Below are 26,503 nucleotides of genomic sequence, written 5' to 3' on the forward strand. Positions count from 1 at the left end.
GACTTGAGACAGATGGAAAAGCACATGTGCTACAGGTGTCCCAGTAAACCATGGCAGCGTGACAGTGAGCCAGCAAGAACACTACCAGGATGAAATGTCATGTATTCAAATGCATTCTTTAAAAGAGTTGTATTTGTCGCATTAAAAGCGCTTTACGTTTGTTGTACATTGCAGTTATCACTTTTACATATTAAATGATGAATTTAAAACACATATTTGTTCCTATTATTTTATGTCTGTTTTATTTTGTAATGTATATTTATCAGGTAATGCAAAACCAACACATAAACAGATCTCTGAAAAGGTTAAACCAGCAATTGTAATCTTTCAGACGACAGTAGTGACAAAAAGCAGGATAATAACGATAAAAACATTTGAAACTTTTTAAAATATTGTAAAATGTAGTGTTACTGTAATGAATGCATCATAAACTCGATCGTATCCTGTTTGTCAGTGGGTCGGTCAGTGACCTTTGCTGACCACCAGATGGCGCTAATGACAGCGACAACTAATTATGGCACTTCGGGTGAACGCGACGAGAAGAAGACGTGCAACTTCCCACTGTAAACACAGCGAGCTGGAGGAAATGGCCATTTTCTCACTAACATTTGTTTCTCATTTAAATTCTTCTAAATTCCGGTCTGAGAGTTGTTGTTAGGCTTTGGAAAAGTGCCTTTAATCCTTGTTATCTTTTGACGTACGGCTTAGGAGTGTGTTGTGTATTTACGTCAGGTCCATGATTAGTTATTAACCTGAACTCAGCGGTCAAACACACCTACAGCCGTGACCTCGGGTACAAAATGGAGGAAGAGGAGGAAGCCATGGGAAAGTTCTGCAGCACAATGATTGTTCGTGTCCGAAACAAACAGCTGCAAGCAGACTCTTCTGATGTGGGGAAGAGGAGGAGACGCCAACACAAAGGCGGCGGAGGGAGGGAGAGGACGCAACCTGAAAGACGAGCCGAGTTTGGGGATCAAAGAGACCGTAGCCTCCCTCTGCACGGCGGCACACAGCGGGTCACATGCCCGGGTCCCGAGGTTCAACCCGCCCCGCTTCAACTCGTCTCAACGCTGAGGCTCCAAACACTCAAAGAGGACGTGAGACGGGTCAGGAAGCGAGCCGGCCTCACTCGGACCATGTGGCTGTTATTAGCATGGAAACATGCCTTTTACTGCTCCATGTGTTTTCTGTCTCCTGTGGCAGGCTGCAGAGGTGGAGCTCCACGATCCCACCGCCTGCTGCGTGTGTGAGAGGGAAAGGGCGTCTCTGGCCTTGAGAGGTTTCATCAGGAGGAAGAAGACACGACTGCAGTTCCAAACACTGAAGGGCAGACTAAACACACACTTGGTCTGCGGCGTAAGTGGCTTTAAGGACAGAGGAAACTTGACAGACTAATGTTTCTGTCAGTTTACAAGTCGGATTAATATATTATTTCCGGGATTACTACGCTGCTTTGTCCCACATATGATTGTACACACTGTGGGGGGGGGTTGTACTCCCCAACTGGATTTAGGAGGAACTACTTAGTGAAAATATGCGGGTCACAGCAACCTGGGGTTGCCTTAGCAACCACAAAGGAACGTGGAGTTGCCCTGGCAACAGATGAAATAAGGGGTTACCCTGACAAAAACGCTACAGGAACTCATTTAGCAAGATCTCACTGTCCTTTTCCAGACAGATAGCTGCAGACATGATGGGCACAGTATGAACACAATGAAAGGGACGATGTTGTGGCGGAGTCAAACATATTCCTGCCTCTTTATTTTCACACACAAGCTGAACCCACCCATTTGCCTAGTAAACACGGATGCATATGCCAATAGTGGTGCTGTCAGTTACCCCGCTCTGCTGCAGCTGTGTTTACGTCCATGCCACCAGCCAACAGGAAATAATGCTCATCCTTTTAAGAGCATTAAAAACAAAAACATGCTAACAAGTTTATTACAAAACAGCCATTTATTTTCATACTGTATTAAAGTTTAACACACAACACTATCCAGAGCAAATGTATCTGGCCTTTTTGTCTAGTTTGTGGTCAATTGAATACTGTAAACATTAAAACAACATTGTGTTTTATTTAACTTTTCAATTAAACCTATTAGATTTCATATTGGCACAAATAATACACAACAAATAGTCATGGAAGCACGCATGCATTACAAAAATTAGGAAGTACAGTACAATATCTAAGGCAATAAACAATAGCAACATGGACAAACTTATTTGGAAATTTTACCAAGGTCCATTATTGCAGTTACAATGTTTAGGGGCTAGTAAATCTACTATGGAAGTCACACAGTTACATATAAACACATCCAAAGCACTGATAAAAAACAAAAACAATAACATTATCAGATCAATCAATCAATCAATGATTGACAGGTTATGACCAAATTACTAAGACAATTTGTTAAAGTGGACACTCGGTGTGGAAATTGTCCATACATTGTGATGTACATGGCTGATCTTCAGTCAGTGTACTGGACCAGTTCCCTTTAAACCCTACTGAGGCTGGTGTGGGATCTACTCATCTGGCTTCCTTTTGGGCTTCTTCGGGTTGCGGGAACGGCTCTTGGCCTTGCACAGTGGGCAGATAGGAGCATTGCGATGAATCTGCTGGTGGCAGGACAGGCAAGCCTGGATAGAGGGAGATACATTTCACATTACAGTATGTCAATCTTGTCTTGTAAATAAAAGCATATGACACTGTATACTGGTTTTAAATTTGGGGTAATTTGTTTTCCTACAAAATTCTGCACAATTAGTAGCCAGTTACATCTTGGAAATTCACCAAGCTGAAAAAAAGTTTCTAAAAAAAAACTCTTCAGAGTGGAGCTTTATTTAATTTCAACCTTAAATCATGACATTTACGTTCTGACAGATGACTTCAGGTCAGCAGGAGCCATACCTTCATAGGCGGAGGTTGCTGTCTGAAGGTGGCTGTCTGACGGGCATCTTGCTTCCGAGAAACCTGAAGCTGTTGCGCTGCGGCAGCAGCGGCAGCAAGGGACTCTGGGATAGCGGGCTCATGCGGCTCCTTTTGCCACTCTGCTTTCTGCTTCTCAAAGTAGCTGTTCAAGGAAAGAGAGATAGAGATTGCCAGCTGTGATTCTTATGAGCTTATGAATCATATTACAGTTGAGATTATCCCATCTACACTGTGTATCAAGAGATGCGGAGTGGCAAAACCAGACACAAAAGGGACTTAAATTAGAGGACATCATAGTCGTGCTCACACATCATCTTTTTATGTACAACTCTGAAAAGTAGTGTCCTTGTGCCTGATAGTGTTTGTCTGCGTGCATGTGAGCCTGTCTGTTTGTGTGGGCAGGGGAGGGCTGGGAAAGAGATTTGGCCTTGGACTTTATGCCTGACTGGCCCATTTTCAAAAATAAAAAAAGTGATATCCCATTTCATTACGCTCTCTGGTTTCTCTCAAAATAGGTTTGTGATCAAGTAGGACTTTGTGTATCCAAAGAACAAATTTAATTCCTTGTAACTGTGATTCACTAAGTCACAGAATATTAAAGCACATTTACAAACTACTACACATTAGTAAACACAAGTTTACAGTTAATACCTATTTTATTCTTCTGATTCTTGTTTTCATGAGGTTGTTTCAGTTGAATCTTACTGTTATTTTTTGCTGATATATTACTGTCACAGAGTAAAATCCACAGTGAGGTATGATTAGATTTTCTCCATAGTTGCTCCATCACAAGTTGTAGTACAATTACAGTAGGCATGTGGACTATTAGCTAAAGCGATATAAAATTACATTGTTACCAGCAGGAGAGTGGGAATGATAGCTTTAACATCAGATATCACTGTAAGTCTCTCTCTGAGGAGTTGTTTCTGCAAATAACAACAGTGATAAGCTGCAACTTTCTGAGTACCTCATAAACACACAGAACACCAGGGAGTACGCCACCAAGAAGGAAAAGAGAGATGACTACCACCTGGCCAAAAATGAACTCATCTGAGCTTCCACACAGTACACAGCCAAACTGAGGAGCCAGCCAGCCAACAATGCTGTCACCATTCAAATCAGCAGTACTTCAGCATAAAGCTCTGTATTTGTGAAGACTATTTAAATTTGAAGTATATTACACATCCTTATCAGTCAAAATGAAAAATGCCATTATCTAAAGTCAGAGAATTTTTAAACGTGAGCAGGAACTTAACTTTATCCGTGAACGAGGGAATGGATCAGCTACTTTCACAATGTATTTTGGTCTGTACAACTGAAGAAAGTACTCTTGCATTTTAAAAAGTACTTTTAAACAACTATCCTAATGACAGTTCTCGATCTTCGGGTCATAAATCCTTGGGTCTGATCATAAATAAACCAGCCGCCTGACCACTCCAGGTCACTGCAATGCGAGTTTCCTACATAGTAAAATTACCAATGCTAACACTGACTTGAGACCAAATTTTCCAAGTCTGAAACATGGATCAACCTCACTTTCAAATTCTATTACCATCAATTAAGATAGGCTTAAGATTTCCTCACAATCAACTGCAGTTATCCACTGTTGATGGATGTTAGACTGTGGGTTCTGCACCTGGGAGTCTACCTGTCAGCCCCTTTAGATGTGCTCACAATTTAGTGGTAAACAGAGACTTTATGGAGCTTGACAATGGGTCATTGCTACTTTCTGAAATTTATTTGAACTGGTATTTCCAGACAGACCTGTCTCCTCAAGAGAATATCTATCAAGTCTTAAAGTCTTCAAAAGTCTACCGCATTGCCACCTGGACTTGTTAAAGACTAGAAAGTGAGCAAATGAGGCTTTTATAATTGTTGTTAAAATTTAATCCAGTGCCGAGTTTTCACATATTTGCTGCTGAGCCTTTTTTTCTTGCCACCTCGATGTAATGGAAATGAAAGAAACTCTTTGTACAGTGTGCCAAGCTACTGAAAATGTCATTTACCAAGCATATTTTTCCAGAAATAATGTCTCAATTATGTTCTATAACAATCCTGTCATCTCCACAGTTACCTTCCAAGACTTTACACAGGGAGAGGTCAATAATACTTCACTGACATAATTTATTCTATTCATACTTAACAGAGCTGTGAGTAAAACTATTAAGTGTTATTTTGAACCATGTTTGTGATTAACCTTATGCAGCTGCACCGTGCTGCCCTACTTCTCTTTCTCAAAAACATACATTTAACTCAGTCCAACTAGGTTATAATACTGGATTTGGCAACATTACAGTTTAATTATTGTAGATTCGTGATTTTAATTGTGGAAATTGTTTTGTGTTTGTCATTAATATGTTTTTATATCTACTTATTTTTTACAATAATTTTCAAAACAATGATTAAAATTTTAATCACTAGCATAACAGCATCTTAGATTCTATTTAACTATTATGTAACGCCTTGTGTGGAGTTTGCTCCTCAATCTTAGATGCTGTTGCTGATTAAAATATAGGTCCAAAACCATCAATACAAATATACTGCTGGAAAATTCCCGTCTGCTCTTGGTATGCTTGTCAGTCAGTCTTGACAGTCAAACATTTCTAATCTTGTGACATAAAGCTAAGGACATCTGATCTAGGATTCCCTGACCTGCTATCATTTCTGATACTCACTTTCCTTTTCAAAATAAAGTGAGTTGCATTAGTGCTGTCGCTCTTTGTGAACAGATGTTTCTCAAATATGTTCAGTTTGGGATCAATTGAATTCATCTTAGACTTTCAAATTTTGTAGGAACCAGATTGCTCTCTGTCCTCTTGTCTGAATATTTTAAGGCGATTTATGTCAAACCACTTCTAAAACTTCTGAATATTAATAACAGATTAATAACAAGTTTGAATTCTGTTGTTGCCAAATGATTGTGACATGTTGAAAGACACTGTTGTCAGAGTCCTAAATTACATCTTGCTGAGTGATGTTGCAGCCTCTTTCTGCAGCTGCTGTTTGGCTGTAGTTTAGCATTAGATATAGTAACAGACCAAAAGCTCTATTCTTGCACTATTTCCTTCATACACTTTGTTCAATTGTATGTTACAATTTTTCACCTATTGACAAAAAAGTTACCTTAACTATCAACTATGTTCCAGCGAGCTTGAATAAGTTCAGATTTTGTGCCATACACAACTTCAGCTCACGGATACTGTTTTTACTTCCATGCATAGTACTTCATGCATAACATTTAATTCTGCAACAATATGTTGATTCACTTTGAAATAATATCTTTTGCTGTAATTACTTTGTTAGGCATGCTACTTCTATGTATGTCGACAACTGCTAAATATTTATGTAGTCTGCTAGATGCTATGCTCACAACCATTTTCCCTTTGCACTGAAGTGAGATTGTGTCATTTTTATTCAGTAGTTTATGTCTGAGATTTTATGTAGTTACATTCTAGTTATAAAACTTGCATTTACTGAGCGATTTAAACTGTGAATTTTTTTAAATGTGAAAAAGTACAATGGCAGTAAAATTTAAATAAAATCACCAAACACAGTGTTTCATACAAATAGGGGTACTGAACTATTATTATTGAGTTTTTTTTTTTTTTTTGTAGTCAAATCTGACTTTTATGATCAACAATATATGACTGCACTATCTCAAGTAACATCCATTCAAAAGAATCTGTGTAGCTTGCATTTTGGTTGTGTGTGTGTGTGTGTGTGTGTGTGTGTGTGTGTGTGTGTGTGTGTGTATACTGACTCCAGGGAGAGCTTCTCCTCTTCTTCATTCAGGTTAGGGAGTCTGTGTAGACCTAAGGTCATCCTGAGGGCATCAACATGCTCCTTCAAAGGTTTGTACTCATCGTGCAGACGACGAGTTGTTTCAAGTAGCTTATTTAGGTCATTCTCCGACTGCTTGATGGTGCTCTCCATCTGAAATGATAGGATTTCTTAAATGCACAGGTAATATGGCATTTTGGCATTAGCTGTGTCTTATTATGCATTGTTAATTCAACATCAGTCTTCTCTGTGCTGTTGCTAATTTGTTGATATTTCAGTAACACTTCCTCCACAGAAGCTACTTATCCTGGAGAGCAGGATCCACTCACCACATTGATATCTGCATGGATAAGTCGCAGCTCCTCCACATGTGCCATTTTCTCTTGTAGAAGTAAATCCATCTCTTGTTTGTACTCTTTGAGATGTTTCTCCTCAGACTCCAGAGCCTCAAATTCAAGCTTCAGACGAGACTTGATCTTCTGCATCTGGATAGTCTTATTCCTGCAGCAGGTGGCACAGTGAAAAGACATGTTATTTCCTCAGAGATATGAAAAAGAGAGATTTCCTCATGAACAAAAGAAGAACTCTCAAAACTGATTACTGTCCATCTGATTGTATAAAATGCTTTGACAATGTATGAAATGAGTATTTGACATATGTACCTAATGGACGCTCTACACTAATGACAAGCAGACAGCTGTGAATATTGTATACATGCATTATTGTGCAACTGTTACTTCGTTATCAAGTGTTGCTGCAAAGAAGACACCAAGGTAAACAAACAAACACCACCCAGCCATCGGTGTTAAGTGGCTAATGACAGACTGCTAAGTCTGCTAGCTAAGCAGCTAGCTTACCCACACTAGTTATTAGCAGGGCACATCTGGCATTGTGTTGATACACATCTGGGCTGATAATGTGTGTATGATGCGAATGTGCACCCTAACCTCCACCCTGTGTGTATTCATCTGTTGTTTGGTCTGTAGCAGTTGCTTGACAACGCAGCTGGGGACAATCTTACGTAAACAGTTAAATAACAATCCTGTTGAAGACAGGCTTCGCAGCATTCCGGCTAATATTAGCTAGCTCAGTAACAAAAGCGACGCCGAGGGGCTTATTGTTGGCAAGCTAACGTTAGCGAGATAACGACCCTCGATACGTGTCAAACCTTTCCTTTCGTTTCGCAGTCGGCTCCTACCGTATTTCCAGGATGTTTTCTAGTTTGCACATTATTTCTTGTTCGTCCGCCATGGTTGCGCAGTCGGTGCTCGTGCAGCTGGCTCGCGAGGCCACGGTGCTCCCCTTGTTGATAAAATCACAATAGGCCGGTGCGCGCGCTCCCCAGCACGCGCCCGCAATGTGAAACCGTGGTTACGTGGGACGAGTGTCGCGAGCCGCGAGCTCGCCACGCGCGACAAGTCCAGGTAGAGACGAGGAGGAGTGAGCGGTGGTACGGCAACTGATCCACAGCACAGCAGCGAGGAGCGAACACACTAATACACAGCGGTCAGTGAACGCGTCTCCCCGTTTATTTACGGAGCCCCGTTATCAGCTCAGCTTCAAGCGACTGTAACAGTTCATAGTTACACTAACCCTCTGTTAACTAGTAGTCAGCTGATTCCAGATGAATAAAGAAATGCATTATTAAAAATATACAACATCTGAAATACAGTCAAAGACTGCAGTGTCTCACAGTTACAGGACCAGAGCGGTCACAGCCCAAATAGTTTTGTCTAGATATTTGCAGATCGGAACAAAATTTGCATTTTATAATTGGTTTCACAAGTTATATTTATCTGGCATAAAAACACATACACATATAAATACAGCGGTTCAGGGATTTTTTTCTCCAGGCCTGGAAAACAGAACAATAATAAAAACAATGATAATAATAATAATAATAAATACCTAAATATAATCTAATAATAAGTAAATAAATCATGTGTTTTTATAGTATCCTAAAAAAGTATCTGTGGTCATCAGGGGTTCCTTGGACACACTACAGCCTGGTAAGTAGCACAAGTGCAATTCTTACAGATAATATCTAGAACTCGATGAGTGGTACCGTGCACGGTCAAACTCTAATCAGAGAGGGAATCAAGAGGGAAAGTTTTCACAGAATTTGAGGGCTGCCTCAAATGCATGGTCCCGGTCTGCCATTGGATTAACTAGGAGAGAGGTACTTGAGAACAGTACAATGGTCCATTCTCATTCAGTATAATCCATGTAGGCATTACAAGCAGTTTCATATGACTCTGCAGAGAAAAGGCTTCTACAATCTCTCTGAAGAAGTGTTTGGGCTACAGATTAAAAAAATGTCAACTGTAAGTAGCATTTTTTTTTTTTTAAGTTTCACTGTGTTTCATATTTAGTTGAAATATTTTAATTATAACTGATTGGAGTTTGTGAATTGTTTTGTTAATGTATAGGCTACGAGAAGGAATCACTGTGTTGTACTGAAACCTGACTATCTTTAGAGCAAAACGTGCCCACCGATGTTTCTAATTTGTTGTGGCACTGTTCATGGGTTTATTGTAATGTGGTCACCAAAACCAACCAAAGATGGACTCTCTCTTCATATTTTCATAAATATTCAGTGAAATGGCCTTTTCAGAGAACTACATTATTATTAGTCGTATTATAATTATTATAGGCACTAATGGAAGCCTGCCTTGCTTGTTACATTTTAGAAAAGAAATGGAGCAACCAATTTGTCCTCTATGCTTCTTTTTTTCTATTTTCTAAATCAGTCTAACCAACAATTGCAATATGTTCTGTGTAGGATTGGATACTTCTGTGTAAGATTAACATAAGACAGGGGCCTGTGATTTCACCCTGTCATTAATACTTATTCATCATGAAATGAACCCCATGTTCTCTATTAAATCTAAAATATACTTTGGGATTGATTTTTTGATTGTAGTCCCCACCAACCTCTTGTGATTGGATGCTCCTGGTTGAACAGAAGAATGTAAGGAATCCTCTTTTTTGGTTATTTTGCTGTCAGAACCAACGGAACAAACCAATTTAGCACTGTTACAAAGAACAAACAGATATTACAGAATTGTTACTGATCTTCTTCACTTAGTTGTTGCTCTTAGTGATGCTTCTCCGCAGACACAGATGAATGAACGGCAAGGGATCTTTTCCTCCTGTATCTCAGTGTGAGTGCTTTCTCTGGCAGATAAATGTCCGAGTTACAACCATGGATGCTGAGCTGGAGTTTGCCATCCTGCCCAGCACAACCGGTAGACAGCTTTTTGACCAGGTACATTGTGCATATCACAGTTTGTATATGATTCACAATTTTTTTAAAAAGGCATGCAGGTAAAAAGTGAAGCTAGTTTAATAGAAAATAAGTGATTAAGTTCTACAAGTAACAGGCAGGTGAGTTACAAAAACAGGTAAATGACAACATAAGTGTGGGAGAGAAGGATGGAACAAGAAAAATTGAGGCAAAAAATGTGATCATTCTTATTCGTATGTTAGATAGTGAAGACAATCGGGCTGAGGGAAACCTGGTTCTTTGGCCTCCAGTATCAAGACAGCAAAGGCTTCTCCACCTGGCTAAAACTGAACAAGAGGGTGAGGAGAAAGTTTGTGTGTCAACTTTACATCCCTTGATGGCGTAACCTCAATCCTCAGACAGACGGATATACATGAACCCATTGTGGCTAATTAGTACGTATTTCTTACTTCTGGCATCCCTCTGCTGTTGGATCCCAATCCCAGGTGACAGCTCAAGATGTGAAGAGGGACAACCCTTTGCTGATTAAGTTCAGGGCCAAGTTTTACCCCGAGGATGTCGCTGATGAACTGATCCAAGAAGCAACACAGCGCCTCTTCTTTCTGCAGGTTGGAGATGAGTGCACATACCAGAAAACTGCTGTTTTTAAAGAGTATCATGTTGTGAATTTGTACCCCTGAAACTTTTAAATGACATCATTTATTGTTTTTAGGCCATGTAAACGGTCCACATTCTTAAAGTTACTAATGCATGCTGAAAAAGAAATTATGTTCACATTTGACAGATTTCTGCCCAAACAATGCTGACCCTGTCTTAATGACAAGTGGGGGTTTCACTATGAGTCATACAGATCAAATCCTCATGGGTTTTGCTTAAGGGAGTGCATGCAGACAAAATCAGTTCCAGGTGCACAAAATAAGCACCGGAAAACATTGAGTTTCTCTCTTCTGAAGACATCCTGAATCTTTAGTTCATCTTCATGCCACACTAGTACCATCCTGTATCATACCTTTACGCAATTTGTGAAATGAAACAGATCAGTCTGGTTTTTTTTTCTGTTTTAGGTAAAAGAGAGCATCCTAAATGATGACATATACTGTCCACCTGAGACCGCAGTGCTCTTGGCTTCCTATGCGGTTCAGGTCAAACATGGAGACTATAGAAAAGATTATCATGTACCAGGGTACCTTACAAGAGAGAAGCTGCTGCCACAGAGGTAGCGGGCTGGGTAGTTCAGATAGTTCACTTTAACTCCAGTTTCAGTCATCTGAATTCTAACTGGTGTGTCCCCTTCGCTGTTAAAACCAGGGTTTTGGAGCAACACAAGCTGAATAAGAATCAGTGGGAGGAAAGAATACAGGTGTGGCATCAAGAGCACAAGGGAATACTGAGGTACTGCAGTCTAAAAAAAAAAAAAGGCATTAAAGCATTTGTTATGCAAGCAGGTGTTTTGTAACTCATTAAATTTTCCTATACCATAGAGAAGATGCCATGGTGGAATACCTGAAGATAGCCCAGGATTTGGAGATGTATGGAGTCAACTACTTTAGCATCAAGAACAAGAAAGGATCAGAGTTATGGTTGGGCGTGGACGCCCTGGGTCTTAATATCTACGACAAAAAGGACAAGTAGGTTTCAGTTGAAAATGTCTCTGTGTTTTAGAATTCCTGCAGCATGGCTCTAGGGATGGCCAGTGAGTGTTTTCTGTTACTGAAATATCTGTAAAAAGGATTGTTATGAAATAACCCTTTTTTAACTAGATCATAGACTATTCTAGAATGATATATACTATATACTACTAATATGCTATAATAATAATATTTCACAGGATGACCCCAAAGATTGGTTTTCCCTGGAGTGAGATCAGGAACATTTCCTTCAATGACAAAAAGTTTGTCATCAAGCCAATTGACAAGAAGGCTCCGGTATGCTGAAACATTGTCAATAATAATTCTTAACAGTGGTTTATTTGCTGCATTTCCAGATTCTATGAGGCCTCCTGTAAGGTCATATTAAAGGGATAGTTTACCTTTGGGATAATTTACTGATTTGGCAGCTTTCCAAAACTCAGCCAAACTGGATGCGTGTTTGTGCAGCTTGGTGTGTTGGACAGTGATCTTATCTTAGCTAAACTCTATTCATGGATACTTGCGGAAGGAAATAAAGAGAAGCTCCTTCTAAAATCGTTAGGAATAAATACTTCACACTAATTACCCTGGCATTAGCAGTTTTTATTCATACAGCTACGAGGTGTATGAATCCTACAAATGCTCCCTAAGAGATATGCCTATTCATATGTATTCACCGTAGCTGTAAACAGGAGGTGTGAGATCCTACATCCTCATTACTTGTAAAATTGCCAGTTTTGCTAAATGCATAAATTACAGCGAGCAGTGTAATGAGAGCATTCGGTACTTGATCTCATTCACAGTGAAAATGTAGCCTCTCAGTTCAACTTGTCAAAGACATGGTGAAGTTTCCCCAAAACACAAATATCCCTTTAATGTATGTAATATAGATGATCTGCCAATTACGTGTTCCCTGCGTAATGCTTCATGCTTTTTGTGTTCAAGGATTTCGTTTTCTACGTACCTCGCCTTCGCATCAATAAACGTATCCTGGCATTGTGCATGGGTAATCATGACCTGTACATGCGTAGACGTAAACCTGATACCATTGAGGTGCAACAGATGAAGGCCCAAGCCAGGGAGGAGAAGAACAAGAAGCAGATGGAGCGGTAAGAAAGGGGACATAATGATGACTTCTTTTTTTTTTTTTTAACAGTTTACAGTGTGTTCTCTCTGCTTTAAGAAAGAACTGTCAGGAGATACAGTTTTTTTTTTTCTAGACGTGTATTTATGCACAATTCTCCTGTCAGGGCTCTGCTCGAGAGTGAGAAAAGAAAGCGAGAAAATGCTGAGAAGGAAACAGAGAAGATTGCCCGTGAGACCATGGAGCTGATGGAGAGACTGAGACAGATTGAAGAACAGACAAAGAGAGCGCAAGATGGTCGGAAAACTTTCTGAGGACACTTATTTTTCAACTTAAAAGCGTAGAACATTCAAATACTCTTGATTGTATGCTATATCCTATGTTCTATATGGCCATGTCGGCATCCTGTATATGTGGTAGAAATATGTCTGTATTTCAGAGCTGGAGGAGCAGACTCGCAGGGCTCTTGAACTAGAGAAGGAGAGGACAACTGCTCAGGACGAGGCTGAGCGCCTGGACAAGGACCGCAAAGCTGCAGTGGAAGCTAAAGCAGCCCTTCTACACCAATCTGAAACCCAGATCAAGAACCAGGAAAGCCTGGTATCCTTGCACAACACATTTTCATTTTCATTTGAATATATTGCTTCAATCGAATAGACAAAATGCCTCGTAAAGTCAACGTTTACCCTGAGACCAATTTGCCCATAATGGAACATTTCCATATGCTGATCGAGTCCCCAAATCTGGGAACAAACCAGTGAGTTACTCATGTCATTAACAGTATTCGTCTTCCTTACCTGCTTACATTTAGCGTTTTATCTTGAATTGAATGAAACTAAAATGCTATGCTGCATACGAACATATACACACACAGACACATACACCCATCTTCTTTTTAGTCACACAGACAGAGCACAATGACCTTAGATCAGGAGCACTCTTAACTCTCTTTCCATTTGTGTGCGTGTGTGTATAGGCCACTGAGCTGGCAGAGCTTACCTCTAAGATTTCCCAGCTGGAAGACGCCAAGAAGAAAAAGGACGACGAGGCAAAGAGATGGCAGAAAAGGGTGAGAATTAATGAAAGAGCCACAAGAGAGCTAAAAGATGAATCAAACATGAGCAAAGAGGGGTGTCTGACACTGCTAAGTGTTAGACCCAGGTAAAATAGACGCGAGGCATCAACTACAGTGAAATATAGATTTATCTAGACTTTCAAACTGTGGTTGTGCACATTCTTTTGTTGCTGCATCGTCAAATCAAATGTCAGCCCTGTGATACCAAAGTTGGTTTAGCCATACCACTAGAAACATATGCAAATGGTATGTAAAAATATAGTTAAAGTGCAGGCAAATGTATACACACAAAGAAGTGGCGCAATACATGGCTTGCATGTGCATAGTTGGGCAAACCGCAGTGTTATTTTTGCTTCTGTTTTCTAATGAGCAGTGGATAACAGTTTTGGTAATAAATCTTCCTTCATGGTTAGAGAGAGAGATTGCTTTGACATTTTTAGATTTCAGATGAATGATTGTTTACATAGCACTAAAATGTACATATAGAATCCAGTGGGCTGCATGAATTTCAATATCACACCACGGCGTTTCACTGCGAGTCATGTGTTGACAGGCGATGATGGTAGAGGCTGATTTGGAGCGAACCAAAGAGGAGCTGAAGACTAAACTCATGGGTGTTCACATACAAGATTCAGTCCACCCCCATATGCAAGAGCACGATGAGACAGATGAGAGCAGCGCGGAGGCCAGTGCTGAGCTGACTTCTCCAGGCATGGTCCGTGATCGCAGCGAAGAGGAAAGAGTAACCGAGACCCAGAAGAACCAGAGGCTGCAGAAAAACCTCAAGGTAAAATTAGGCGAATAGGGCGAAATGGGTCATTTTGGAGATTTGCTGTTCTCTTAGTCCCACTAGGTCAAAGGTTATGTTCCGCAGGAGATTAACAGTCCTGGGGCTCACTGGGGATTTTAAGAGTGTGGAATAATACATACAAAATTCCCCCAGTATTTCATTTTCAAATCAAAAGATTCAGTAAGTAACACTTTCTCCTGGGGCCCAGCTGAATACTAAGACCAGTGCAGTTGTGTCTATTGGCCACTAGGTAATTCTTCCAACAACAAACTTCTCTCCTAAAATAAAAAGGCCATATATTTTTAGCAAACCCGTCTACCACTGTGGTCTAGACAGATATATCTAACAGCTATTGGATGGATTGTTATTGACATTTCACCCAGACATGTTTGATACTAAATGGGATGAATCTATTGGTGATCCTTCTTCCACTAGTAAAGAAGTAGACGTGTGGTTTTAAGTGAAATATGTCCACTATTGGCTATACTGACATAAATTTTGGAACAGATATTCATTAACTTAACAGTTATAATTAACTCCATCAACGTGTCTGTTTGTCCAATATTTAGATTTATGTCCAAATAAATGAAGAACTAATGGAATTCTCGTCAACCTCATTTATACTTTCTGTTTAGTCCTAATTTCGTGGTGTAATTATAAGATGGTCAAAAAGCTAAATACTAACCTCAGTGTCTAGTTGTAATTCTAATCAGCATTGAATACTCTCATTATTATTTAAAACAATGCACCACTAGTGTCAATCATTACAGAGCTGATCGATGTAGACTCTTGGTCTTGTTTCCATAAAATTTCAGGCTCGATCACTGACTCTGTTCTTCAAAATCATGTTTTGATAGCCATTTTAAAGGTAACTGATTCATTTAAAAACGATGGGTTTAAAAACATGCACTGAGAGTAGGTTTGAGTGAGGCTAAGCTATGGTGAAGTATTTTGGTACATTCACTGTGTTTTGCTGTTGACAAAGTCATATAGAGGTTTTAACTCTGCTGAAAAATTAGCAGCATAATTGCCACCAAAAATTCAGTCTGACTAAGAACTAAGTGCACTCTACATAATTAAACGTGGTTACAGGTACATTATCATTCTGTTGGGTTCATTCAAGTTGTAACTCAACCATACTGTGGCTTGTTATAGCTGGAATAAATGTGGCCTCTGTCTCACTGCAAAAACAAGATGTGATGTTGCGCAGAGGACTCCACACAAAAATGGACTTAATAACTAGTACTAATATAACGTTTTCAGATGGGGATTGAGGGGAGTACAGGGGTGAGGGGAAGAATTCTGAATAGTCTCCCAAAGAGTCTCAGGTAAGAGGCATTCATTCATTGTGTGTCTGTGTTCCCTTTCAGTTCCTGAGCACCGAGCTGGCTGGAGCTGTAGACGAGAGCAAAAAGACCCCCAATGACCTGATCCACGCTGAGAATGTGAAGGCAGGCCGAGACAAATACAAGACCCTTCGTCAGATTCGTCAGGGCAACACCAAACAACGAATTGATGAATTCGAGTCCATGTGAGACGGTTTGCTGCTCAAAGTGAAGACAGGACGAGGATAGATGATGAATCGGACACTGAAGATTTTAGAAACGTAGCTGTAAAGTTGCATAGTTAGTAAATTGACCTGAAATAACAGGTTGCACGTGACAAATTATATCGATACTGTGCTTTGATGATTTTAATAATATTTCCACTGGTAAATAGGTCCCAGAAAAATACCTAAATAATTTGAAAGGAACACTGATAAAGGTCTGGTTCAGGTTTCCAGACTCCCAGCTCTCATGTATGAATAAGTTTACTGTTGCTGTTGTTAATCTAAATTTCTATATGCCACCTAATGAAAATCGTATGTGAATTAAAGAAAGCACTGTCACGTGGGACACTTCTGTTCTTTATTGCAGACATGAAAATACACAGAAACACCATCAGCGGGTTGTGTGTGCATCAGCTCCCATATGATTGAAGAAGCCTCACCTTCAACGAGCCTAATGAGGCAAACTTTGTGCAGCATAAAAATAAGTGAGCTGCAATAAAAATAAAAAAGCCAATTATCACCTTCAAATAGATGCTTGTCAAACTAATTAAGGTAAACACAAAATGGAACACATTGGCACTGATGTAGTGTGTATAGTCTAATCCAACATCCATCCTTTCCAGCCCTCATCGCTGCACCTGTGCCACCTCACTTCTTCAACTCCTGCAGAAGAGCAGGATTAGCAGGAAGAGCCCAACCCATATGTACACCATATATTACATTTAGTACAGTGTAGGCTGGGGTAGGCGACGCCCGTCTGACTGCTGATCAATTTCACAAAGGACAGCTTGGATGTTCTCTGACAGCATGTATCATGGGTGTGAATTTGGCCGCCATCCAAAACAATAATAATAATGATAATAAAAAAAATCCTGTTACTAAGAGAGATATAACAATTAACTGATAGAATCAAATAAAAATTATAATATTAATAATCATTTTTGTTGTTTTAAGGGTGTGGCTGCAGAGCACGGCAGCAGTTTGCCATTAAATATGATGGTGATATGTGTCTATATGTACATTTATGGGAGATGAAAAGTGTTGCGGTGAATTTGATGTTGAACCCTGATTGTTCTCGCGAGACGTGGGGCGCGGTGCTGGAATTCCAATTGAGATAATAAGTTACATCACAGTTAGTGTTCAGTGACTTACGAAAACCTCCTCATACCCCAGGACAAAGTTCAACGGGGCGAATTGAAATGATCATTCGCGAGGTTCACGCCACACACGGACCCAGTCTGCGGCGACGGCGATGAGTTGATTAAAAGTTCGTCAGCTCTTCACTCCTGGATCAGATCGACGGGACGTCCCTCTCTCTGGGCAGCTTACGTCTGCGTCTACGACTGATCTGAATTTCCTTTCCGCTGAGACGTATGAGCGGAGTCTCACCGAGGAGGCGTTTTGTCACTGGGAAAGTGTTGTTTTTATTTGTTTTCCCCCCGTGGAACCAGCGCGCCGCTTCAACCCCAGCGAGGCGAGTTACGCATGACCTTTCACTCGAGCCTGTCCGACAGAGAAGACATATCAAAGTCTTTAAAAATGAATGAGCGGGATCAGTTGCAGACCGCGGACACCTTTGCCTGCCCGATTGCTGCTGAGCTCAGTAAGGCAGTGTCAGTGTCCTTGGGTTTGGATTCAGTGTATTCTCCGCTCAACACCAACCCGTGCTCCTCCGGCGCTTCTGCAGACAGCGATCCCGCTGTGGGGAACAGTTCCCGAGCAGCGCCGGAGTTTAAAGCGCCAGGAAACATGAGCTCGGAAGGCAGCAGGCTTCCCCTGAATGACAGTGGCATAAGAAAGGACGACTTTGGAGAAGTGTGCCACGGCTTACAGCAGGTGAGCTGCATGGACCTGCTCAGATCGGGCGACATGGACAGCGCGCAGGCAGTGACGCGCGGTCCGGTGATATCCAGATATGTCTGCCGGGAATCGAACTTGTTTATCAACCCCGTGGCAGAGCTGCACGCGTCCTCCCAAGCGGATCAGTTCTTACCTTTGAAACCATATTCTGCCAGTCCGGGCCAATACAGAGATGCCCCGAGTTTGTGGTGCGCAGACGATCGCACTTACAGCGGCCGATCCGAGCCAGAGAGAGGCGGATCAGGTGGACATAATTTGTTGTGTAAATACTGTAATTGCGGACAAACCTCTTTCGGATCCAGGCAGGAATGTTACTGTGGCTGGTACAGGGAAGGTGATCATGGTGGGAAAAACGGTATGCGAGCAGCGATGGCACACGGGTACGGGCAAGTGGAGAGGTACCAAAGTGCAGTTCATCAAGATGAAGCCACTTTTTCCATTGTCAAGACCGAGCCCTCGGTGTGGCTCAACTGCACGGATCGCAGATTCAGGTAAATAACCGTTTTAATGACCACCTGAAATCCCTTTCAGTGCATTCGTTCAGTCTCGTTGTTGTTGATTAAGCAACAAAAGAGCAAATGGAGCGTGAACCGCGCGTCTAATGTCCCACTGAGCGCTGCGTCGTGGGATTGTCAGGAGTGGAACCAACTCAAGGCTTCATTCAATTACACATACATACATATATATATATATTTCTAAATCTTACCAGACTCATTTTCCCTTGTTGATATTTCTGTAAAACAGTGCACACCATGACTCGGTTAAATCCAGTGACCATGGTTTTTTAGGCTGCGTGCTCCTGCCTGCCATTACTTGCCTGGATACATTATAGAATCATATTCTATTCAGCTACACGGGCAGCTGTGCATCAGCATAAATCATTTGCGCTCTAACAGCCCCATGTGCTCTTCTTGGCCTTGGCCAAGTGTTTGAGCATGTAGTTAGAGTGCAATCAAAGTTCACCCTACCCCTAACTTTCCCGATCTGTAATCATTTGTGCTGTGACTATCTTCACGGTTGGTTTTTTTTTTTTTTTGCCAGTGCCACTACAAACAAGAGCTACAGCACCTGTTACTGATCCTGTATTTGAAAAAGAAGAAAATGTTCTGTTTTCGTTTAATGGTTCGTAGAAACATTAACTCAGGAATTGTTTTTTTGGAATTCATAGATGTACTCGTCTGTGAACTCACTTCACATTGCCATATAATCAGACATGAGATAAGGATGTCTCTTAGTATAATTGGATTGGGTTTAGGGATTTAGTGACCTAAACATTATAAGGGGACAGCTCAGCACTCTATAAGGACAAGTCTATTGACCTAAATGTGTCTTAATATGTCTGTTTACTATTTGTTTACTAGCAGCAAGAGATAAACCTGCTTTTAAAATGTTTTCCATAGCACTTGTGGACGCTTTTGAGGCCCTTCCAAATATCACCTTCATATATGCTTGTGCATTTGTTTTGTGCCCAGGCACGAGGATTTGTTTCCAGGTGTGTATTTGTCGGACAGGAGAGTGTGCCAGGTGTGTGGTGACGATGCCTCAGGTTGTCACTATGGAGCAGTCACCTGTGGCAGCTGCAAAGTTTTCTTCAAGAGGGCCGCTGCGGGTGGGTGTGACGCACACACACACACACACACACACACACACACACACACTTACTCTCACAGATACATACACACACACACACACACACACACACACACACACTTACTCTCACAGATACATACACACACACACACACACACACAATTATGCGTCTGTTGATTTAATTTGTTACACCCACTCACTTGATCGCGCAGGCAGGGCACAGTGACCTATCACTGTGAGGGCACGTTGTTTGTTGTCAGTAAACACCCACGTGTTGTTGCTAAGAGTGGAAGCCTAGATAGCGTGGAGCTCGATCTCTCATCCCCTAGGATTTTTTTTTTTTTTTGTGTGTGTGTGTGCCTCCAGGTAAGCAGAACCACCTGTGCGCCAGCCGCAATGACTGCACCATCGACAAACTGAGGCGGAAAAACTGTGCCTCGTGTCGCCTGAAGAGGTGCTTCATGTTGGGAATGAGCCTTAAAGGTGAGAAATCAGAGATGGAGAAAGGAGTGTTTGGAAAGTGAAGGCAGATACTTCACATGTTTGAAGCTCTAGTTATTAATAAAGCGTCCTATCTGTAATACAGCGTAACAAATGCATTTCAGCAAAGGCCAAAATAGTTGTATTTTTTTCTTTTTAGTGACAAATGATTTCCACATGCTCATGATAAGAACCCGCTTAATATGCCAATAAGTAATTTAAATATAGCTCAATTTCTTTAATAAATGTCCTGACTTTTCCAACTATTTATTGAGTAATAATCACTAATCTCCTTTTTTCGGGGGGGGGGTTTGTCTGTATGGCTCTAGGTCGCAGGCTGAAGGGAGCCGGGCAGACGAGAAACGTGGAGGAGGAGCAACCTCCAGCGGCGTGGGGGCCTGGAGAAACAGGAGAGAGTGCTTGGAAGAAAGATGTCTTGGAGCCGGGAAGCGCGGCTTCCAGGGCTCAAGGTGGTAAGGATGGGGGTTACAAGCTCAAGTGTCACGCTCAGTCGATAATAAGCATGCCTTTACCAAAACAAAAAAGAAAAAGATTTAGCATTATTTTGCTTTTGTGCTGTTCTGTTGGTTTGTGTGTCATTCTGTCTGCATGCTTTTATCAGCGTCCCAGACCCTGACTCTTAGCATCCCGCCTACCCTGAGCTCCTGCTTGTCCCTGCTCAGCGTCCTGCAGACTATTGAGCCAGCTGTGGTCAATGCCGGACATGACCCTGCCCAACCAGACAGCCCTGCGTCCTTGCTCACCAGCCTCAACGAGCTGGGGGAGAGACAGCTGGTAACCGTGGTGCGCTGGGCCAAGGCAATACCAGGTAAAACAGTTTGGGGCCGAGGTAACATAGAAGTCTTTCTGCCAAGGCTCTCTGCCCTTAAGTGCTGTTGTGGTTGCTTCAGGATCTCTGCATTATGTGTACAAATCATTTATACTTGCCAAGCAAAACCCTGCAAGCTCAGACTTGTCAACAATATTGAGCAAGAAAGCGGATGCCATTGTGATAGCCAGAATAAGTACAAAGGAGCATCACTTGTGTAACTCCAAGTTCACAGTATTTTGGACAAGCTGTAAAGCTAGGAAACATATCTAATCCCCGCTGGCATTGGATGAGTCCTGACGATCTTGTTAACCCGATAACAGGACTTGCCAGAATTTTCTGCCTATTCAACTTGTGCGTAGGAGCAGTCAGTCATAGGACATGTATACCAGCCTGTTCAAATATTAACCACTAGAGGGGAGTATGTTCATATTGAAACCAAATATTTAAACTGCAAATGGCTAGAAACGTCCCTCCTGCTCAGTCTCTGTCGTTGTTTGTTTGCATGTACTTACTTGACCTGTGTTGTGTCATTCTATTGCATCCTATCACTTCAACTCAAGCAGATAATGGTTAAAATGTCAATTAACAGGTTTCCGCGACCTGCACGTGGATGATCAGATGTCAGTGATCCAGTTGTCATGGATGGGAGTGATGGTGTTCGCTCTGGGCTGGAGGTCCTACACACTTACTGACAGCTCCATGCTGTACTTTGCTCCAGACCTGGTCTTCAATGAGTAAGTCATCAACATTTCACTTTTTTGTAGCACACTTTTGTAGAACTCTAACACTTGAGCTTTGAAGTCTATTCAACTCTGACAAAGTCGGTGTAGTCACGACTATACTGTATCAAACAAGGAAAGTTAGTCCCAGCATCAGTAGCTAATAATCGCTGTGACATTAGGCTTGTTGGAATGCCACAAGATTTTACCTGTCATCGTGATTGGAAAGAAAGGCACAGTGGAATACGAGCTTCAGAGGAAGATGGGAAAAAAAGAAAGTTGCACGACAGGCGCTGTCTTTTTAGACGAGACAGTAAACAAGTCTGTTCTGTTCCTGCCGTTTCCTTCCTGTCTGATATACATGGCCGCAGTGGGATCACCCGAGATAATTTATTCCATTTCATCTTTTACTAAACTAGTCATCGGAACCACTTCCACGTTTCCTTTTTCTTTTCCCTTTGACAAGGTTGGATTGGCCATCTCCTCCAGCCTCTCTCGAAAATGTTTCTGACACCTTAACTCTTCTTTTCTTGTACTTTGTACCTAAATCAGAGTTTAAGAAAGAAATCAGACTATATGTGATATACATAATTAACCATTCCACCTGCTCTTATCAGTCTCTGAGTGGTAAAGCTAGGCCTCGGTCCCTCAGAGCACCTTTCACTTGGCTGGTATTTTGTGCATTGTTAGCAAAACACTCCTTCTGTCTGCATTAGACCTCTGTCACTTGCTCCTGACCTGCATGGTAATCGAGACGCCTGCCCTTGTTGCTGACCCTCATTTTTCTCTGCCTCTCTGTCATTCTGTTCTTCTATTATCCATCTCATGCCCATTTCTTCTCACCTCTGCCGCTTTTTCTTCCACTCTCATTTCTTCTACCACTAATTGTGTGCCTCTTTTGCATATTTCTCCCTTCCTGAACCTCCCTTGGCTTCTCACCTCTCCTTTTGTCACACATTTTTTGCTCCTTCTTCACCTCTTGTGCTATTTTTTTCCCCCCATCCCTTCTTCACAGCCAGCGGATGCAAGTGTCCAGTATGTATGAACACTGTGTGAGGATGAAGCTGCTCTCCCAGCGATTCTGCATGCTGAAGGTCACCCAAGAGGAGTTCCTCTGCATGAAGGCCCTGGTCCTCTTCAGCATCAGTGAGTCAGCTGAGACTGCCGTCTCTGATAATAGCCTAAAAGTCGTCCCAGCCAGTGAAATATGACTATAATAGAGTGCAGCCATACTTAAGAGAATTGATGGGCTGGATAAAGTCTGTGAGAGTTATTGTTGTGTTCTGGCTTTGTGGTCACAGTGCCAATGGAGGGCCTAAAGAGCCAGCGTTGTTTTGATGAACTGCGGACCTCCTACATCAAGGAGCTGGATCGCTTGGTCAGCCACCGTGGAGAGACCACCCGTACACAGAGACTGTTTCAACTCACAGAGCTGCTGGACTACCTCCAGTCGGTAATACACACAACTCTGTTGCACATACAAAAGCACACCATACTGTGACTCTGAACTACTATAGGTGTCATTTTAGTTACTGTCACATAACCATCTGAGCATGACAAAGTGCAGATCAAAGTGCACCTCCCAAGTACACAGACACGGGCTTTGGTTTGCAGCAGTACCTAGGCTTATTGTTAACTGACAGTGCTGCACAAGTTTTTTTTTCTTAGTGGTTGATAAGTTTATCTGAAACTACAAATAATTACATTTCAAATTTAAGCAACGTTCTTTTTAATCAGCTAGACAAGTCACGACTAATGGTGCACCTGCAGCATGTGTACAAATGCTTACTATGAACTAAGGTTAAACACAGACCAAACGGTCATGTGTCTCCTCCCTTCACTCCACATGTGATGCCTGGAGGATAAATGATAGAGTCACCCTCTGGTGGTAGCATCGCTGCATCACAAATAACTGGAAAGTTCCTTAAGGAGGTATGAAAAATAAACACGTTGTGAAATGGTGCAAATAACAAGAAAACCAGTTCCAGCCAATATCAACCAGTAGCTGCAAACTGCACTTCCAGTCCAGCTATTTAACGTATGATTAGGATCAGCAGTAGCAGCAGTTAACCAACGCCAACATGAAGGGACAAGGAAAACAATAACCTCTGCACTTTTCGCTCCCCTGGGCAATGAGTGCCAGACCAACGATTTTACTACCCTTCGACTTTTACTTTGGCAGCTCACCTGCAGGCTCACCTGTCTGTTATTCAAGAACAACTAGCTTAGCGTTAAGCCCGAGGCATAGTACCTAACGTTTACTATTTTATAGCCACAAGGTGAACTGCATTCCTATGATTAATATCTGCTGGAGGATAGTCTGACAAGGTGACTTTCCATTTTTAGAAATGTTTGTATTTTCAAGTGTATATTTAAAGGATAAGGTCATAGGAGTGGAAACATAAAACCTAAAAGAACATAGACACAAAATGCTTCTGCTATAAAAGAAAACTACTAAAAAACAAAAAAACTATGGCTACTTTGCTCCTCAATACCTTTAGAAACGAATTGATGAGAACAATTAGATCGCTAAGAAACACCTCCTGACATCAGTGACAGGGGCACGACCAGAAGCACAGCATGCTGGGAAGTTTCTTCCTATAGAGAAGCAGAACAGCAGCAGCTTCAACCTCAGGTCTTTCACTGTGGATTTACCCTTAAAGGCTCACTCTGTGTCCCACTCTCATCTCACATCTTCTAATGCCTCATGAGCTGGAGGGCAGCCAGGGATTGTCTAACAGAAGCCTTTAGGCAGAAGACCAAAGTTGATCAAGACTTCAGTTCAGACCCCTTCGGCTTTACTCTGCCTGTGGGGCTTAGAGTGTCACAGTGACTGTCATCTTTTTAAATCGCCTCTTAAAGCCTGTGTCAAAAGACAAGCTTCAGTGCCATTTGCTAGTTCCTCCTTTATCTGGCGGTTTTGTCCCTTTTTCAGTGCTGTACACATTTAAATATCATCTCTCTTATTAACAATATGCTCTTTTCTTTTCCATCTTCTACGTCTGTGTCTTCTTCACAGATCGTGAGGAAGTTGCACCAGTTCACCTACGATCTGTTCATCCAAGCTCAGGCCTTGCAGACACATGTGAACTTCCCAGAGATGATTTCAGAGATCGTGAGCGTTCATGTGCCAAAGATCCTCTCCGGCATGGTCAAGCCCATCCTTTTCCACAACACAGCCTAAGAGAGAGGAGTCTCAGTGATTGTGTCATGTCTCACTTGAGGCTCCCGCACCCAGTCTGCCAACCGTTTCTGGTGAAATTGGGCTAGAAAGGTTCCCGATTTTATGAGGTAAAAGAAGTTTAAGCCCCTTGCGAAAGTGGGGAACGGTGAGGAGGATATAATATGAAGGGAATACAGCACATTCTTCCAGTCTAATGTAATCGAGATACAGCTACTCTGTTCTTCTTACTGCCTGTTCTCTGTATGATGAAAACCAACTGTTTCTGGAGCTAATTGAAACACTTTTTAGCATGCATTCCTCCGCACCAGCCACGCGAATGGCCTTCTGCCTGGCATGCACCTTGTTCAAGCCTTTACCGAGCAACATCCAATACACCGTAGGTCGCTCTCAGCTTCACCATAGCTCGTCTGCGCGCTGTAGCTTGACATTCAGACTAGCTCCCTTCACAGTGAATGTTACCGTGTTCACCGACATGAACAAAGCCGTTGATTGACGGTTGTGGCATGCATGCTAAAAAGCATTTTGGAAAGCTGTTCGCATTCATAGAAATAATGTTCGACTGATTGTCTCAGATGTCGACAAAACAAACACACTTTGAAAAGAGTCACATTGAAAACAGCCAAAAATAATAATTGGGCAACAAACACACACACATACACACACAGAATACTCAAATGACTCATTAGTCGACACACTATGGATGGCTTTTTTTTTTTTTTTTCTTAAGTTTGCTTGTTTTGGGTGTCAAATATTACTATAATATTACTACTAAGTACATTTTTCAGAGTGGAGATTTCCTACTGTTTCTACAGTTTCTATAAGTGTTCATTGCAGATGCTTTGTTGTGTATCGTCACATATTCATTGTAGCTTCTGACAGTTTTGTTAAATGTTTAAGGTCCAAAGATATGCTTCTTTTTTTTTTTGCAGCTTTTACAGCTAAACATGTAATAAAACTGCCACATTGGTGTGTATGTGTTAATAATGAGGACAGAGCGGCTGTCATTAAAGTGTGGTGTCTTTTGAGCGCATGCAGTGAATAATGCAGTAATCATGTTGTTGTGCTCTGATAGATTCATTCTTGACTGTGTGATGCAGTCGAGTGGCCAGACGGATTTTAGAAAACCATCACAAGTCTTTCGCACTGCGGCGTCACCTACCCCCAGGATTATCTCAGGGTCCAGCAGCCAGGTATTAGATCCCAGCAGGACACCCAGAAGGTATTACACAGGCAAATGAGGAGACCTGGCTCATTTATTACATCATTATCAAGCCATGGCTGCAGATCTGAAATGGCTCACTTGTGTTTTAATACCACCTAGTGGCGGCTGTCGAGCCAGCACAAGTAAAATGAGGCTTAGCAGCAGTGTAGTAGGACAACATCTGTCAGATCCATTGACATTTGCGTAGTAATGTCATTGGACACGGATTCACTCAGTGTTTGACTGAGGTTACCATTAAATAGTCGGAGTCACGAGAGGGGATTTAATAGCGCAGAAGGGTTAAGAGTGAATAAATAATGCATAAAAAAAAAGATAGAATTTGAAAGTAAAAGCTTCATCTTATTAGAATATAATAAGGCAAAGCACATCAGCTTTTGTTTTGTAAATGTTATTCCAAAAATAAAAAAAATATAAAAAATATATATATTTAAATATAAAAATAAAAATTAAAGAAAAATGACTGTGGGCTGGAAGAGAAAATGACATATATTTGAAAGCTGGTTTATTTTAGTTACATGGTGCATTTAAAAGCCC

General features: G+C 41.5%; 4 protein-coding genes across 10 annotated transcripts; 3 read left to right on the plus strand and 1 right to left on the minus strand.

Moving 5' to 3' along the window:
* The first annotated feature begins 763 nt into the window (after positions 1–763).
* Positions 764–1,420, plus strand: LOC113160183 (uncharacterized protein C8orf48-like). The gene is made up of 2 exons (XM_026357277.1): positions 764–1,106; positions 1,204–1,420. The coding sequence occupies exons 1-2, from the start codon at positions 801–803 to the stop codon at positions 1,393–1,395; spliced, it is 498 nt and encodes a 165-aa protein (XP_026213062.1). The 5' UTR covers positions 764–800; the 3' UTR covers positions 1,396–1,420.
* zc4h2 (zinc finger, C4H2 domain containing) lies at positions 796–8,069 on the minus strand. Its single transcript, XM_026357276.1, has 5 exons — positions 7,908–8,069; positions 7,039–7,210; positions 6,690–6,862; positions 2,909–3,071; positions 796–2,637 (listed from the first exon to the last, which is right to left on the minus strand). The coding sequence occupies exons 1-5, from the start codon at positions 7,958–7,960 to the stop codon at positions 2,524–2,526; spliced, it is 675 nt and encodes a 224-aa protein (XP_026213061.1). The 5' UTR covers positions 7,961–8,069; the 3' UTR covers positions 796–2,523.
* A 66-nt stretch (positions 8,070–8,135) lies between these two features.
* On the plus strand, positions 8,136–16,421 carry LOC113160177 (moesin-like). Of its 6 annotated transcripts, none has more exons than XM_026357268.1 (15): positions 8,136–8,215; positions 8,664–8,718; positions 9,894–9,977; positions 10,199–10,294; positions 10,442–10,564; positions 11,021–11,172; positions 11,265–11,348; positions 11,438–11,584; positions 11,785–11,881; positions 12,530–12,693; positions 12,835–12,965; positions 13,108–13,268; positions 13,645–13,737; positions 14,297–14,530; positions 15,904–16,421. In XM_026357268.1, exons 3-15 carry the CDS (start codon positions 9,915–9,917, stop codon positions 16,066–16,068), a joined length of 1,710 nt encoding a protein of 569 aa, XP_026213053.1. In that variant the 5' UTR covers positions 8,136–8,215; positions 8,664–8,718; positions 9,894–9,914; the 3' UTR covers positions 16,069–16,421. The 6 variants fall into 6 exon arrangements, with proteins under 6 accessions (XP_026213053.1, XP_026213052.1, XP_026213054.1 ...); XM_026357267.1 differs by lacking the exon at positions 8,664–8,718 and adding an exon at positions 9,633–9,680 and having other exon boundaries at positions 8,155–8,215; XM_026357269.1 differs by lacking the exon at positions 8,136–8,215 and having other exon boundaries at positions 8,658–8,718.
* Positions 16,422–17,567: 1,146 nt separating this feature from the next.
* Positions 17,568–25,786, plus strand: LOC113160176 (androgen receptor-like). Of its 2 annotated transcripts, none has more exons than XM_026357264.1 (9): positions 17,568–18,433; positions 19,415–19,551; positions 19,899–20,015; positions 20,342–20,485; positions 20,635–20,841; positions 21,434–21,578; positions 22,579–22,709; positions 22,865–23,016; positions 24,583–25,786. In XM_026357264.1, the coding sequence occupies exons 1-9, from the start codon at positions 17,568–17,570 to the stop codon at positions 24,745–24,747; spliced, it is 2,064 nt and encodes a 687-aa protein (XP_026213049.1). In that variant the 3' UTR covers positions 24,748–25,786. The 2 variants fall into 2 exon arrangements, with proteins under 2 accessions (XP_026213049.1, XP_026213050.1); XM_026357265.1 differs by having other exon boundaries at positions 20,342–20,482; positions 24,583–24,747.
* The last annotated feature ends 717 nt before the right edge of the window (positions 25,787–26,503 follow it).

This window comes from Anabas testudineus, chromosome 10, assembly GCF_900324465.2.
Source record: "Anabas testudineus chromosome 10, fAnaTes1.2, whole genome shotgun sequence".
In the NCBI taxonomy this organism is placed as follows: domain Eukaryota; kingdom Metazoa; phylum Chordata; class Actinopteri; order Anabantiformes; family Anabantidae; genus Anabas; species Anabas testudineus.

What these genes read in the sequence shown, in the direction of transcription:
- zc4h2 (XM_026357276.1), bottom strand. Translation starts at nt 7,960, where the DNA reads ATGGCGGACGAACAAGAAATAATGTGCAAACTAGAAAACATCCTGGAA. An exon ending in GAAAACATCCTGGAAATACG is followed by an intron (nt 7,211 to 7,907) that starts GTAGGAGCCGAC and finishes CACCTGCTGCAG; the next exon opens with GAATAAGACTATCCAGATGC. An exon ending in TCCATGCAGATATCAATGTG is followed by an intron (nt 6,863 to 7,038) that starts GTGAGTGGATCC and finishes CTATCATTTCAG; the next exon opens with ATGGAGAGCACCATCAAGCA.
- LOC113160177 (XM_026357266.1), top strand. Translation starts at nt 9,837, where the DNA reads ATGAACGGCAAGGGATCTTTTCCTCCTGTATCTCAGTGTGAGTGCTTT. An exon ending in GAGCACAAGGGAATACTGAG is followed by an intron (nt 11,349 to 11,437) that starts GTACTGCAGTCT and finishes CCTATACCATAG; the next exon opens with AGAAGATGCCATGGTGGAAT. An exon ending in TCAAGAACCAGGAAAGCCTG is followed by an intron (nt 13,269 to 13,644) that starts GTATCCTTGCAC and finishes GTGTGTGTATAG; the next exon opens with GCCACTGAGCTGGCAGAGCT.
- LOC113160183 (XM_026357277.1), top strand. Translation starts at nt 801, where the DNA reads ATGGAGGAAGAGGAGGAAGCCATGGGAAAGTTCTGCAGCACAATGATT. An exon ending in TCAAAGAGGACGTGAGACGG is followed by an intron (nt 1,107 to 1,203) that starts GTCAGGAAGCGA and finishes CTCCTGTGGCAG; the next exon opens with GCTGCAGAGGTGGAGCTCCA.
- LOC113160176 (XM_026357264.1), top strand. Translation starts at nt 17,568, where the DNA reads ATGACCTTTCACTCGAGCCTGTCCGACAGAGAAGACATATCAAAGTCT. An exon ending in CTTCAAGAGGGCCGCTGCGG is followed by an intron (nt 19,552 to 19,898) that starts GTGGGTGTGACG and finishes GTGTGCCTCCAG; the next exon opens with GTAAGCAGAACCACCTGTGC. An exon ending in CCAGACCTGGTCTTCAATGA is followed by an intron (nt 21,579 to 22,578) that starts GTAAGTCATCAA and finishes CCTTCTTCACAG; the next exon opens with CCAGCGGATGCAAGTGTCCA.